This window comes from Artibeus jamaicensis, unplaced genomic scaffold, assembly GCF_021234435.1.
Source record: "Artibeus jamaicensis isolate MK-2021 breed Jamaican fruit bat unplaced genomic scaffold, CSHL_Jam_final scaffold_854, whole genome shotgun sequence".
NCBI lineage: Eukaryota > Metazoa > Chordata > Mammalia > Chiroptera > Phyllostomidae > Artibeus > Artibeus jamaicensis.
In genome coordinates, this window is record NW_026522058.1 from 706347 (window position 1) to 721507 (window position 15161).

General features: G+C 48.5%; 2 protein-coding genes across 4 annotated transcripts; both read right to left on the bottom strand.

The window, feature by feature from the left end:
• Positions 1 to 3099: 3099 nt before the first annotated feature.
• SLC39A2 (solute carrier family 39 member 2) lies at positions 3100 to 5763 on the bottom strand. 3 transcript variants are annotated; one of them, XM_053660743.1, is made up of 4 exons: positions 5478 to 5763; positions 5151 to 5281; positions 4874 to 4924; positions 3100 to 4439 (listed from the first exon to the last, which is right to left on the bottom strand). In XM_053660743.1, exons 1-4 carry the CDS (start codon positions 5590 to 5592, stop codon positions 3807 to 3809), a joined length of 930 nt encoding a protein of 309 aa, XP_053516718.1. In that variant the 5' UTR covers positions 5593 to 5763; the 3' UTR covers positions 3100 to 3806. The 3 variants fall into 3 exon arrangements, with proteins under 3 accessions (XP_053516718.1, XP_053516719.1, XP_053516720.1); XM_053660744.1 differs by having other exon boundaries at positions 4351 to 4439; positions 4804 to 4924; XM_053660745.1 differs by having other exon boundaries at positions 4394 to 4439; positions 4874 to 4919.
• Positions 5764 to 6840: 1077 nt separating this feature from the next.
• METTL17 (methyltransferase like 17) lies at positions 6841 to 13025 on the bottom strand. Its single transcript, XM_037128627.2, has 14 exons — positions 12913 to 13025; positions 12607 to 12760; positions 12384 to 12518; positions 11193 to 11274; positions 10857 to 10938; positions 10465 to 10538; positions 9980 to 10074; positions 9274 to 9344; positions 8977 to 9084; positions 8633 to 8701; positions 7913 to 7963; positions 7557 to 7649; positions 7161 to 7345; positions 6841 to 7080 (listed from the first exon to the last, which is right to left on the bottom strand). The coding sequence occupies exons 1-14, from the start codon at positions 12991 to 12993 to the stop codon at positions 6975 to 6977; spliced, it is 1386 nt and encodes a 461-aa protein (XP_036984522.2). The 5' UTR covers positions 12994 to 13025; the 3' UTR covers positions 6841 to 6974.
• Between the last annotated feature and the right edge of the window lie 2136 nt (positions 13026 to 15161).

Consider the following 15161-nt stretch of genomic DNA (forward strand, 5'->3'; position numbering starts at 1 on the left):
GCACCGTTTTTGTTCTTTGTCTCAGTGTGCCTGCACCCTGCCCCGTTCCTACCTTCTCCAGGCCCAGCTCTCGGTCTCTTCTCCAAGTGACGTAAACCAGGGGAGGGGCTTGGATGGCACAGACATTTCATAAAACATGACTTCATAGTCATCGGCCCCTATTCAGTAGAATGGTATTGCCCTTGATATTGATAGTATCTTTGTGTCTTGGGAGAGGTGCTACGTAGAAGACTTCTGTGTCGATTACTGAGAAACACCACAGGATTTCAGAGATGTCACCGACATGATCTTAAAGAAGGAAGGACAGAAAGCCGACGTGTCCAAGGACATCTGCGACAACCTTTCTGCAGGATCCTCTCGGAGGTCACCTGGATTCTATTTTCGGTGGTTCAATAAACCAGCAGGCCACGCCTCACGGTTTCTAGAGGGCTTGTTGGGTCACCCAGTGGATTCCGATCTGAAGGCTCCTTCAGGTGAGCCCCAGCAACCAGGACTTCCCCCCAGGAATTCCTCCTCCCATACCAATCCAAGAATTGGGGAGTTAATTAGACTATGTGTAGGGTTCTCCGAGAAGCTTCTCAACAAGTACCAATAGTAATCATGAAGAGAACTTCAGATTTTGCGGCTGTTGCAGGCTGATTCTTGGGCTCTAGAGGCACAAGAAGCAAAAGGAGAAGGCAGTTTATAGAACCACTGGCCAGAGTACTGTGATGGAATGTCACACGGTCATTTGCCAGATTACAGAAGCCCACAGGCAATTACACAGTCTCCTCAGTGGACCTGAGCTGACGACTCATGCAGCCTGATGCCTAGTGCCGATGTCTAGTGCTGACACGCTGACGTGGAAGTGGGCACGGAACATGCTCTTGGGTCTTGAGCATTTCATCACTCTCATAGGACCAAGTCTATTTTAGATACAGCAGGCCAGGTTCAGAAGGGGTGAGGACTTTGGGTGACCACACACAGGGCAGGTAGCAGGTGCTTAAATGTGGCATAATTGGAATCATTGGCCAAGCTTGCTTCTTGGTAAAACAGGAAGAAAAGGCAGAGAACTCCAAATAGCATCAGCTTTGACTGCCAATAGCTGCTGCTAGGCGTTATGGAAGAAGGGAAGACGGGTCTTCTCAGCACATTAAACTGCACAGATAACACTGTTGTGTTAGCAGAATAATCTTTGGAAGAGGGAGCAAAGCTCATCCGGGTGTACCTATGTGGGTGGGTGTGTATGTAGCTGCCATGGGGACGGTGTGAAATGGATGGTGACCATGTGTCTGTCCTGTAGGTGTCTCTGTACACAAAACCCAAGAGTTGGGAAGAGGGAGAGATGATCTCTGTCAGAGCGAGGGAGAGGGGTTTGCTGTCCTTGACTGACCTCTCTACTTCTGGGTCTCAGACATTCCAGGCAAGTCCATGGGGACGCAGTGCCCCCCTGTGGTTGGCATGGTTCTTCCTAACTTTCCCCAGTTCCCAGTTCCCTTCCTCAGTCTCCCATTGTTCTTGGTGATTCTACGTTAGGGAGATAGGGAGGACCTGACAACCACCGCTGTAGCTCCTGCCCATTCTCAAGATCAGAGCTCAGAGGCTCAGAGAAGAGGCGGGGTGACTTCACAGAAGCTGAACCACAAAGTCTTTACTTTTTGTCTCTGCTTCACCCTTAGGACTCCTGCTTCTCCCTTCCTCTCATTCTCAAGGAATGTGTTTCCCTGACTTTAAGGACATTAGTGCAAGGTGGCCAAGAGAGGGTCCATGGGAAGAATACAACGGAAGAATACAGTGATGAGAGCCTTGAGGTGTCGGCGTGAAAACTGTGGAACTCATGTTAAAGCACAGTTCTCTGAAGGTACCCAGACACTGAACTGCAGCAGGAGGGATGGCGTTAAGCTTCAGAGCACTCCTTGCCAGGCCCCTGCAGGCTGGCTGTGCTCCTCTCCCGAAGGCCAGTGGACGGCTGTCTGGAGTTTCTGTAACCAGCCAGCTCCTGGGGCTCCTTCTCTCCGGCCCGGTACCACCGTCACTGTCACTCAGCCCCAGGGTGTTGCACCAGCGTTTGTGCTCTGTCCCAACCCTGCCCACACCTTCTGTACGCTCCTTGGACTAAACTGGCCTCAATTACCCAACGTACTTTCTGCTTTCTCCAGAGACTCTAACGCACAAGACGGGAGGTGCCAGTAAAGGTGGGGAAGGCAAAGACAGGGAAAAGAAGAGAATGAGCTTTTCTTCGCATCACAGAAACGTGGGTTTGAAGCTCAGTTAGTTATGCGACCAAATTATTTAACTTTGGAGTGCGTTTCCCTGGACTCACAATGGGCATCACATCTACCTGGCTGGGCCGGGAAGGGGGGACAATACATGCGGAAATAACAGCAGAGGGCCTGGCACACGGCAGGGGCTCAGCGTGGAAACTCTTATTACGACAACATCCTGGGCCCTGTTCTGAGTGTGTTACGTGTGAATACACTTAATAGGGAAGGGAAGCAGAACCGGATGGTGCTTCGGGGAAATTATGTCCTGTGTCAGACGTTTTAGTTTAGTTTTGCCTTTAGCTTGGCTTCTCACTGACCCCCAGCTGTGTAAGCTGGGCTGGTGAAGAGGTTTACACATCTTAATCCATGGGAAGGAGCATGGGATGGACAGAAGACAGAAACGAAATGAGACAAGAGTGAAACTCAGGAGACCTTGCCCACGTTGGGGCCACTTGGGCCACTACCGAGCAAACGTGAAGGGTCACATGGGTGAGCGTGCCTGAGCTCACAGGACACACCTTCCCTGTCCCCACGGGTCAGGGGCTGGGCAGCAGTCGTCCCACTGCTCCTCAATTCCAGGTACCCGGTTTTTGTATTCGTGCAGTTTTTAAGAGAAGCAACACACTGTAGGGTTACTCACCTGAAAGACACATTGTAGGGTTACTCACCTGAAAGACAAATGGTCCAGGGGGAGGGGCCAGAGGCACAGCGGCAGGTAGGGCAGGCCCACGGAAAGCCACCGCCTCCTGGCAGAGCCAAGTAATCGCCCTTGGAGTCTCTCTGGCGCCTTTCTGCCTTTCCAAATACACTGCTTCTTAATCCCGCAGCACAAGGCAGATGGAGGGAGATAGAGGCTCAAAGAACAATCATGTATCCAAGGCCACATAGGGCTCAGTGTGAAAAATAGAAACCAGATGGAAGAAGGCTCCTTGGAGCCGAATCTCGAGAGTCTGCTGGAAACGTGGGTGGCTGATAATAGGTACTGGGAGCGGAGTGGGTGTGGTTAGTGTAGGAAAAATATCTAGATCCCCAAGCTTTTACCCGCTTCGTCTCTAAATGCCGGGAACTCTGGCTCAGAACCTCAACAGCTGTAGGCAAGGTGAGAGCCGGCAGTTGGAATTTCAGCAATGCTGCTGTGTCTGGGGGCCCTGATTGCAGGGGAGGAGACTGCATCCAACCCTCGCCCTTCCCACTCCACGGGGCAGCTCTTCGGTAACCTGGAGGAATGAAGTACAGCATGGTTGAAGGGGGAGGGGAAAGTGGACGTTTTATTACACATAGCAGCAAAAATGGAACAAGAGTCAAATTTGGAGCAGTGGTCTTTGTACCAATTTTCCAGAGTATAAACACTCAACCAAAACAAACGTACACATCCTGTTCTGAGTCCTGGAGGAGCAGAGGCATCTCATGAGGAAAACCCGGGACCCAGTTCATGGGGATGATGCCTAGTGAACTCTGCTTAGTCTCAGCGAAGAAATGTCTGAGGGCCAAAGCCATCTGAGCAGTGTCTGCTGGTGGTAGGGACACCCTTCTAGATGGGTCTGCAGGAAAGTCAGGAACCTCTCAGGCCCACAAAGCAATAACGGCCATGAAGGCAAAACCAGCAGCCACACAGCCCCACTTGAGCAGAGGGCCCTCGGGACCAGCTAGCTCCCGGGGCAGAATTTCTAGGAAGGTGACATATAAGAAGGTGCCGGCTGCCACACCCTCTAACACAGCCTGGGCTAAGCCTCGGCCCCCATCAGCATTTCCTCCAGCCACAGCCAGCCCCAGGGCTAGGCCCAGGGGGGACATGACAGCAAATGACAGTATGGAGAACACAGCCCATCGTGATCCAGTGCCCCTCTGCACCAGCCGCAGTCCCACCCCAAACGCTATGAGCCCCTTGTGAGCCAGGACAGCCAGACAGAGCTCCACGGTAGCTGCTACTGTTTCCTGCAGCCCCACGGCCAGGCCTTCAAACACTGAGTGGAAGGAGAGTGAGAGCAAGAGGACGAGGGCTCGAAAGGGACTCTGAGAGGGTGAGGGGATAGGTCCGTGACTGTGCAGTCCAAGGACACGAGCCCCGCCCATCTCCTCCTCCTGCACTTTTGATCCTCCATCGGCTCCACGACAGCCCTGCAATGCCAGCGACTCCAGAAGGAAGATGAGGAAGAAACCCAGGGAGATGACGAGCTCTCCGTAGGGATAGTCTGTCTGGGAACAGAGAGAGGGGCTGTGGGTCGGGGGAAGGGAGTGCAGGAGGTGGGTGGGGGTGGGATGGGAGCCTGGAGAGAATGGAAATGTGGGACTAGAACATTAAACAGTGGGAGGGGGTGGAGTCCGAGGAGATAAGGACATGCAACAAGAATACCGGAGGGACCGAGGGACACGGTGTCAGCAGGGCTGAAACACGGGAATGCGATGGGGAGCATGTCTCAGGGTCCAGGGAAAGAAGGAAAGAGTGAAGCAAGAGGTTTGTCTGGGGTTCCACAAACCCAAAAAGACTGGGTTGGCTCCTCCCTTCCCTAGTGTCTGAGGTGGGGAGCAGAGGGATTCCCGGTAGCCCTCACATCCTCACCTCAAAAGGGCCCGGTATGCGGGGCCTCTGGTTCTCCTCACCCTGCAGGTTGGGGGTGGGAAATACTTACATAAGATGAATTAGCATCACCAGAAGAATAACCCTCACTCTCTGTCCTGTTCTAGGGAGAGAAAAGCAGAAATTAGATGGGGGATTGAGCTGCCCTGTCCTTCAGCTCCACTGCTTTCCTTAAAGCTCAGTCTGACCTGTGGCCCTCATTCCACAGAACACAAGAGCTGTCGTCTGCCCTACTGGGCCACCTGTGTCCTTGGCCCCATCACTTTCCCCTTCTCCCCTTGGTTCTGCTCGTCATTCTGGCCTCTCAGCCCTGCTGCTCAGCTGCTCACCCGCATCATGAACTTCTGGATCTCTGACTCGATTCCCTCCAGGGCCTCAGCAGTCATGTGCATGAGCCCCGCGCCCAGGAAAACACCTGCGGAAACGCAGCCCAGGAGGCTGAGGACCCGGCGGCGATGACCTAATGAAAAGCAAGAGTGGCACTGTAGTTGGCAATGAGTGACTAAATGACATGGACAAAGGTGACTAAAGAGCAACAGGCAGCACCCAATATCCAAGCTTGGGGTGGCAAGAGAATCAGAGCAAGGTGTCAGGACAGGGTGACAGGGTTAAAGTCAGACTCGGATTATGGGGCCAAAGACGCAGAAGGGCTGTACCTGTGGCTGCCTCGATCTGGAACCATTTGAAGCAGATGGGAATAAGGCCACAGACGAGGGTGAGAGCCAGCAGGGCAAATAGGCAGCCAATTTTTACTCCTATCAGCAGTTCCATCCTTGGGGTACAGGCTAAGCAGAGGTCTCAGATGAAAAATGGAGTTACAAGCTTTGGAGCAGGAGCGGTGCCTTGGGTGGTCAAAGCTGTGGTGTCCACTCCCCAAGTTTCAGGAGGCTGTTGGGTCCTGTTTGGTGCTGCCTCTGCTTGCGCAGCCTTGCGTAGCTGACTGGGGCCCTGCCCCAGCTCCCTGCCCGCCCCCTACGTGGAGGCCCCTCCCCTGCCTCACACCAAACTGGAAACTCCAGACTCCCAGCCAGGCACAGCCTTGTGCTGTCTTCTCCTTTTCAGTTCCATGACTAATCCAAGGGCTGTGGACTTTTTGAATTCATGCTTGGGGCTGGTCTAATCCAGTCTGTGGCAGCTACTTCCCAGCTATTTTGTGTTGGGGGTAACCTGGTCCTGCTTCACTCAGGACATGTGATCTCAACCTTCCATACCCTCTCTACCCCACCCAGGTCTTGTAGGTCACTATGCTGACACCTGAACCACACTCTTTCAGAGGGGATTTGGGGCCTCCAGCAGTGGGGGGTGGGGAGTGGGGTAGGAAGCAGGTGGAGCTGAGGAATGTGCTGCTGCCGCCACTCTGGGAACTAGTACATGAGGGGCTCCCCTTTCCTGTAACCCCAGAAAAATAGCTGCAGACATGGAAATGTCTAGTGGGGCATTGAGATTTCTAGTTTGACAGCAGATTCTGTTACCACTTCTGATTGTGCCTATTTCCTGATGTGTGTTGTGGGAGAGAGACTGAGTTTTAACACAATGGAAGCTGCTCTAGCTCCGAACAGCAAGACCTGGGGGAAGACAGAAATGAACCAAGCAAACTGAAGGACGCTGCCTGGCCATGTGGGGGTGGAGACGGAAGGGTCAGTCCTGAAGGGATCAACTCTTGAGGAAAACTCATGAAGTAAACTCTGGGGGAGCTGATGAACCCTGAGAGCGATGAAAGAAAAGGATGGAGGGAGAAAACCCAGAGGCTGAGCAGCTGCTGGTCCCCTAGGCAGGTGGCCTAGCAACCTTGAGACCTGTAGAGCCAGTTCTCAGAGTGCCGGGGGCAGTTTTCCCCAGTGCCCCAGATTACTTCCCCAGGAAGTTCGGGTCTCTGGTAGACGGAGCAGTGTTCTTGTAGGAGAGGGTGAGCTTGAGATTCGTGTGGGAAGAAAGGCATTGCAACTCTGAGGACTTGCTTCATTACAGCTATGATGGCTGACCTCTGTAAGAATCACGAGATCCATTTCCATTCTTTGAAAACTTTTAATTATGATTAAAACCTCAAACAAATGCAGACATATGGGGGTACCAGCCCTTCCATCCTGGATACCAGGTAGCTTTAGCCTTGGCAGGCAGGCAGGATACAAGAAAACTCATGGTACAGGTCCTTGTCAACTCTCAGGGGGATCTTTAGCAGGGGACGGAGGAAGCTCAGACGGCGTGGTCACAGGTAAAAGATCGCCCCAGGAGCTGACACGGGCACAGCGATACAAATCCCTGTGAAATAGAGGTCACGGTGGGCTGCAGGTTCCTGCCACCTCCCCCTAATTTTGGAATTTTGGTCATAGCCTCTATACCTGCCGTGCCGGCGAGCTGTGATCACAGCGTGCTGCATGTGCCCATCTGGACAGCACAGGTGACAATGCACATGGCGCGGCCGTTTAAGAACAGGCTGAGTGATCCGGGGCCAGCGAGCAGCCTCCCCTGGAGAGCCCCGGGCAAGGATTACCATTGAGAACTTTTCCTCCTTTGGCTTCTTGTTCTAAGGTAAGGACAGAGAGACTGTTTGGGGAAGAAAGATATGGGAAAAAAATTTTGACCCCGTCCTGCAGCCCTTTTCATATTCCGTGTCATGTGTATTCAGGAGCTACAATCTCCAGGCTATTCAGTGAATTCTCCAACTCTTCCCACTGCTGATTTATTTTTATCCTGCTTTCCCAATTTCCTCCCTGTAATATTCCCAGAATACATACCCAGCTGAAGGGGATGGGGTGGTAAGCCTGGGAAAAGCTGCAGGCCAGGGGCTTAGAAGCTGTCAGCTGGGGACAAGCAAGTTCATGGGGACACTGTAAAACACACACATTAAAAAACATGAGGTAAGACAAGGAACCACAGATCATAACAATGAAAAACTGAGAGTGACAGAGTCAGGAAGGGCTAAGGATAAGGGAGCAAAGGAGCAGGGGGGCAGGGAGAGCAGGGAGTCCAGGAAGAAGAACTCGGATAGGGACACAAAGCAGTGGAGGGCGGCTTGACTTTGCCCTCACTTGGCCTGGACACAGTTGAGCTCGGACCTTAGCATGCTGGGAAAGGCAGAAGTAATACTCACTGGGGCAAAGACAAAACCAGGTCGAGGGTCCAGAGGTGACTTCTCCTTTCCCTGAAATCAAAGGAAATAAAAAAAAATTTAGTTGGGCTTGAGGGGTCTATTCTTAATAAGTCAATCTCTGCACTCAGTCAACTGAGGACTCCTTTAACATTCAATCCTGGTAATTTTTAACTCTGTTCTTTGAGTTAAGCTGGCTGCTTCTGTAATACTCAAAACAAAGAACTCTTTGCAGCAGAAGGGCAGGAACTTGGCACATAGGATGGCGCTGTCCTTGTCAGCAACTGCACTCTCAGAAAACCCCACTCTAGGACAATTAAATTCAGGATTATACACTGGCTCATATACTTCCAAAGAGATACAATTTTTGGCTCAGCCATGTCCTAGCTCAGGGGTCAGCAAACCGTTTTTCTAAGGCCCAGAGAGCAGCCAAAATGTGTTTCTGTCCCCACTATGCAGCTCTGCCATTTGTAGTGTGAAAGCAGCCGCACACAAGAGACACTCAGACAGGCCTGGCTCGTACTCACACAGGTGGCAGGCCAGGTTTGATGCACAGGCCCCAGTTCTCCAACCACCACCCTACGTCATAATGACTTTATATGCCTCCTTTCCTGAGAGTCACCCTTACCTCTGTATGACAGTCTTTTCAGTTTTTAAGGGAGTACCAGTAACTGGTGACAGAAAAGTGGGGGGCTAGAGGGGGGGAAGCAGAAAGATCCTTACGTTAAGGACCAGGTCCCTGGCTTCCATGAGAAGGCGGTGCCCTGCTTTTGTTCCACTCTCCACCAGTATCTGTTCACAAAGGGAGAATGAACGGAAGCCCTGAATTACATGACAACACGAAGGTCAGTAGCTCTGTCTAAGAGCATTCACAGATGGAACAGCAGTCCTAAAGGAAAAAACATTATATATACAATGGGGATGGTGACCCTAAAAGAGGGATGAAGGACTCTATGCAGGAGGAAAAAATGGTCAAAAACAAAGACAAACTCCAATGTAGAGAAGGGAAAGCATAAAAACTGTGAAGCTGCTTTAAAACTTGAAGGGAAAAAGGGATTTGTACTCACCAGAAAATCACTGGTCTTGCGCCACAAGGTTTGGACCACCTCAGCGCGGTCAGCCTTGCTGGGCAGTTCACTTAGGGAGAAGGCCGATACCACCACGCTGAACTGAACCTGAGGACCAAGACGGGGAACGTGACAGATCCACCATTACCCGCTTCCAAGAGCACAGTGAAGTTCCAGCTCCCTAAATTTCTTCTGCTGTCTTTTGTCTTCTAACATTCAGTGCTGGGTTGCAAAGCTGAGGCTAGTTTTCCATCCACCTAATTCCTCATTTAGTATACTCTACACATTGCCACTTGCCTTGGGTGATACCGGTAGAAACTGTCTGAAAAAGACACCTGGAACATATGGCTCCCCACATTCTGAACCACCTGTAAAGAAGAGCAGACGTGTGCCAACTACAAGTGTACGGCAATGATTTTCAACTGGTGTGTCCCAAGAATTGTTAAAACGTGCAATACCTGAGTCTTTAGTCACGGGCACTGCCCTCTTTCCCCTTAGAGTGCCAAATAAAAAGTGGCAACAGTGAAATAAACAACAGCCATCCAGGGTGAATGAATCAAAATCATACCTATTTTTTTTTGTCAGACCGGTAAAAAATGTAACATTTTTTTGGTGTGCCGAAGAATATTAGTAATTATATGTGCCATGAGATGAAAAAGGTTGAAAATGGATGGCTTATAAGTATAAACTGAAGTGATGTTCTGATAGGAAACATGGTCCTGAGAATAAAGAAAGATGCTAGGTGAGAGTGAGATGCACAGGGTAAGAAAACAGTAAAGAGGACAGGGAGAATATTGGGTAACCTGTCCTGTTACTCATACCCAACCCAACCACAGTCCAGCAAGACCTCCATCACCCTGTGCTTGACCATAACAGTGAAGAGACCAGATTCATTTTCAATTTTTAGCTCTCTCCTTTACTCCCGAATTAAACAGACTTTTTAGTATTCCTTTGCTTAATTCCTTCAACTTTGGAAAAGCCCTTCCTTATACCTTGTCCTCACCTTTCAGTAGTTTTCCTGCCAGATCCAACATGGCAGCTGAACTGTCCACACACATGTATTCACGTAGGCTCTGGCCCCAAATACTATGAGCAGCCCTAAGATGACAAAATATAAACCACCAGTTCTCACGACAAAGAATCATTACTACAAGAGACTCCTCTATCACGAAGCCTACGACTGGGGAAATAGAAATGTTGGAAAAATTAACAATGCTATTTTCTTATTTAATTTACGACTCCTTAAAAAAAAGGCAGACTCAAAAAAACTACTTGTAGGCACAAAAATTTTTGATGATACATAAAACATGGGTCTCTTCACTTGACATGTAAGTTCTGGCCCTAATCCATATACCTTCTCATGTCTTGCCTATTCTGAGGGAAGCAACTTTCCTATTCTCCCTCTGGTTCCCCAGTCTCTTGATATTGGAGTGCTATAAGCATGGTTCTCTAGAGCTACAATGAATGGAGAGAGAGAAAGACACTCACCAGGTGACAGAACCAGTACCCGATCCAAAGTCCATCAAGGTTTGTGGCTGAAACTCTGGAATTCGAGCATGGATCTGAAGAAATATGTAACACCACACCGTAGGGTAAGTAGACATTTATTTAGGGCTTTGCTAAATATGAATTAGGAGAACAAGATAGAGGGAATGAAATGTGATTGCATTTTGAGATGCAATACAAATACTTTTATAAAAGGAAGCTCCTAAACAGTGATTCTAATCCTTTCCTGGGTCACAATATCCCTACGGAGGATAGAGAAAGCCTTTTAAACAAATGCACATGAATATGTCTCAAGAATCCTACCCCAGAAGACTACTGTCTGAATGGGGGAACTGATGGTAAAAAGGTCAGGTTGGAAGTTGTGGGAATTTCACCTCATGGAATGCCCTGGAGACTGCTGCAAAGCCACCATCCAGTCTTGCTGCCATATACACCAGGCTCAGTCCCTCATTGTAGCTGCCAGAAAAATCAGAGTTATTTCTACTGGGAAATAACCTCTATCCCATAGCTACCTCTAGATTTTTAGGAAGTGAAATCTTTGGAAAGGGCTCTTCCTGGTCAGTACTTTCCCTTCACAACACAGAAGAGTCCTAGGGAACTTTGCAAACCAGGTTGCTTTTTGAAATACAAAATTGTGCAGTTGTATTTGTCCAACTCCCCTTCAAAAGACAAACTTTTCTTTCTTCTGCAGTTCCTCTAGCCTCCCTTACCTCAGTTCTTGCCAATGATAAGTAGTTTTACGCAGGGCACGCAGCACTGATCCACGAAGTTTCTCCTCTGTCTGAGGTGAGTCTGGGATGAGAACAAGGACTGGAAGTGAGGATCTGGGAAGAACCGGGCCCAAATCCAATATTTGAATACATTGCCTGCCCATTCCTCCCCAACTCCCACTTGGGAAAAACCTCAAAGCTTAAGAAAGAAATCAATTCCAGAGAAAAATTTCAGATAAGAGTAACAACAATCATCACCACTACCACTGGAGCAAATCAAATAGTATTTTGTCTCTAACAGCAGTTTATGTACTCGATCCATCACACGCCAGGGAATGTAGTAAAGATTTAAAGGATAGGAAAAGGACCATATTTTATGGATTTCCTCACTTTCCTCAAACTTAATATTGTAACAGTGTTCCTACAGGAGGCATGGGATTTGTAAATCTTAAGACTTGTGATTATGTTCAGTTCAGTACTATTTTGTAGGCTAACGTTTATTATGAGCCAAGTACTGTGGGAAGTACAGAAAATATACTGAGTAAAAGGCAGGTCTGTAAGATGAAGGAGCTTGCAATCAAGAAACTAACTTGATGAATTATACTTATTCTTTTATCCCTGGAGGTTTCAGCACTGGACAGGGAGCCATACAGGGACTTTATTTCACTGGAATAAAACCTTGGTCTAAGCCAGTAGAATTGGAGGAAAATAACAAAGATCTAGATTTTGACAAGATACTAAAGCACTCATTTACCTTCACCAAAGACCCAAGAGCAATCTCTGAAATTATCTATCTTCTCTTAGTGGGTCATCATTATGGTTACTCTCCATGCAGAATATCAAATAAGAAACAGCAGTATCTATGAGACTAAAATTACTTCTTGCTCTTCATTTCTCACTGACATTCCCAATTGATCTACTCTTAAAAAAAAGATTTTGTTTATTTATTTTTAGAGGGGTAGGGAAGGGAAGGAGAGAGGGGAAGGGACGGAGAGAGGGGAAGGGGAGAGGGAGAGAAACAGCAATGTGTGGTAGCCTTTAGCGGACTCCCTGCTGGGAACTGGCCTGCAACCCAGGCTTGTGCCCTGACTGGGAATCTGACCGGGACCCTTTTGTTAGCAGGCCCGTGCTCAATCCACTGAGCTACACCAGCAAGGGCTGACCTACTCTTTAATTATTCTTAAACCCTACCTGGGTTTTCCAGGAATCTTTTCTCCAGATGTACAGCCCATCTTTGCAACTCCTCTGGCTCCACGGGTAAATGCCGGCTCCAGAGATAATTGATCAATGCTTGCACCTGCTTCTCCACATTGGGCATTGAACTCTCTAGGGGCCAAAGATGAAAAACGGCATGAGTTTTATGCAGGCACTGTCTCCGCTTCTTCTCGAGCTTCCCTTTCCCATCATTACTCACCAAGCAGCAGTAATTGAGCGGTGTCAGCCAGTGCCTGAGGCAGGCGCACACTCGGTAGCTGCAGGATGCCGGGGTGCCTGCGATGGGGCCTCTTTCCCAGAAAATCGGACCTGTTATCCACCTGGGATACGCCAGGCACAAGGGCGGCACGAGCCTGCAGACCCGGGGAGAAAAGGCTGCATACGGGGCAGAAAAGAAGGCTGCCGGAGCTCGCTCGGCGACGAGCTGCCTAGAGCGCTCCTGCTCCGCGCGGAGCAGTTCCGGAGACCCAGGGTCTCTCCGAGGGCAGGGACAGTAGGCACTCACCCGGGACTGGGGTGCAACTTCAACGCCCCGGCGCCATCTACCTAATGTCAACAGATACCCACGGCCTCTCACGGTCGCCATGGCTCCGGAGGCGAACCGGAAACGGAAAGGTAGTGCCTATGATCCAGTCTCACTCGCTGTGGAAAACGCCCATTACACAACTTTGGCACCGGAAGTATCAGCCAATGAAGAGAGCGAGTACTTGCTAGTAGCCAATAGACAAATCTATATGTAAATCACCTTGGAGGATCAGCGTTCGTGGGTGGGACTAGAACGTCAGTTTTAACTTAACCTGGAGGAGGGATAGCAAACCCCTCTCCCTTGCTCCCAGCAGAGAGCATCTCCCCCTCTTCCTAACTCTTGGGTTTTATGTACAGAGACATCTACAGGACAGACACACGTCACCACCCATTTCACACCATCCCCATGGCAGCTACATACACAGCCACTCACATAGATACACAGGGATGAGATGAGGTTCTGGTTTCTGCGTTCGGAAAGCCAGTGGTGAGGGGGCCCTTTCCTTGGGGTGTCTAGGAACGCATGGTAGACTGGAAGTCTATTTTCTGCATACGTTAACTGCCTGCGTTCCCTTGATTACTTCTCTGGAGAACTCTGAAGTCTTGGTCCTCCCCCATCCCCCCCATGCTATCACAGGGAGAATGTAGTAAAGAGACAGAAGCTAGGTTTAGGCGACTAAAGAGAGCAAAAATGAATAGCTAATAAATGTAATGCTTTTTACATGCTAGTTTCTCCCAACCCCCTTAGGTAAGTAGCTAACACACTGATCATTATGTGCCAGATACTTAGCAAACACTTTTACATAATATTACCTCATTTAGTCCCCACAATCCTATGAGTAGATTCTGCTTTTAACCTGTTTTGCAGCTGAGGAAAGTTGAGTCTTCAGGTGGTTAAATACCACCCCCGAGATCACTTAGCTTGTTAGGTGACAACTACCTTTAAACCTAGGCAGTCTAAGTCTGAGCTTCACCTTTAAACATATGCCCTACCACATTGTTGGTATTTGGAATGCAATTAGCAAATTAAGAACAATATGCTAAATGTCCCGAAGTGTTACATTAACATGTAGCATTAAAATGAATTCACTGTGCTGTAACCTCTTGATTCCTATAGCAAACACAGCCAACTGGGGTATATCTTAATCTGGTGACTGGTAGGTAAAAAGTATTGCCTTTGCTGTGTGGACCCTGACAAAGAAAAGACATACTAAGAAGGGCTCCCAGTGGCTAAACATAGGCTGTTCTTAGCTGGAGGCAACCAGCCTGAGAGCTTGGCAACCTTGGGCCCTGACTATCTTTAGAGGGCAGATGGCATCAGAAACAATAAAGAATTGCGATTAGAACAAATCCCCATAATGGCAATTGTATACACTTGAAATAACTAATCAGAAAAGGCCGCCACTGCTAAGGATAAAATGTCAAACACAGTTGTCAGCTCTCAGTGTGTTGTAGGGACAATACCTGAAATATTCAGCAATAAGAGAAAGGTTAAGCAAGTGACAGCTCATCTCTAGGATGGAAAACTATGCTGCCACTCAATTACATTCTGTGAGAAGGGGTGTCTGAACTTTTGCCACCTCTGGGCCACACTGGGAGAAGAAGAGTTGTTTTGGGCCACACAGTAAATTCGCAAACACTAATGAAAACTGCTGAGCAAAAAAAAAAAAAAAAAAAAAGGCTTTAAATAAATTTGCATTCATTTGCTATCCACATTCATAGCCTTCCTGAGCCACATACAGCTTGCAGGTTGTGGAATATTCCCTTTATGTTGTCAACCAGTATAACCAGGAAAATGATTGGTAGAAACTTTGTAAATATTAACAGGCTTTATCTTTGGCTGCTGAGATTACAACATTTTTTTGGTGAGATTTCTGAGTTTCCAACACTTTCATATTGAATGTGTGTGACTTCTCTAATAAGAAAAAGTGAAAAAGTTTTTAAAAATACTGAAATACAGACTCTTTAAATTGGACCTTCTGAGTTATTTTCCAGACACACAGGACCCCTCTCCTTGGTCCAGCGGGGACCACTGGAGTTTGGATTCTTCCTCTAGGTAGGTGATACCAACAGAGCAATGTTTGGAGCACTAGGGTTTGCTCAGAGTATTCTTGAATGATTTATATGGGGTCAATCTACTTTTTCCCAAGAACCCATTAAGAAAAATGCTTCACTCTCTGTATAACTAAAATTTACTTTGTTGTCTTTCTGACTGGTAATGCATACTAT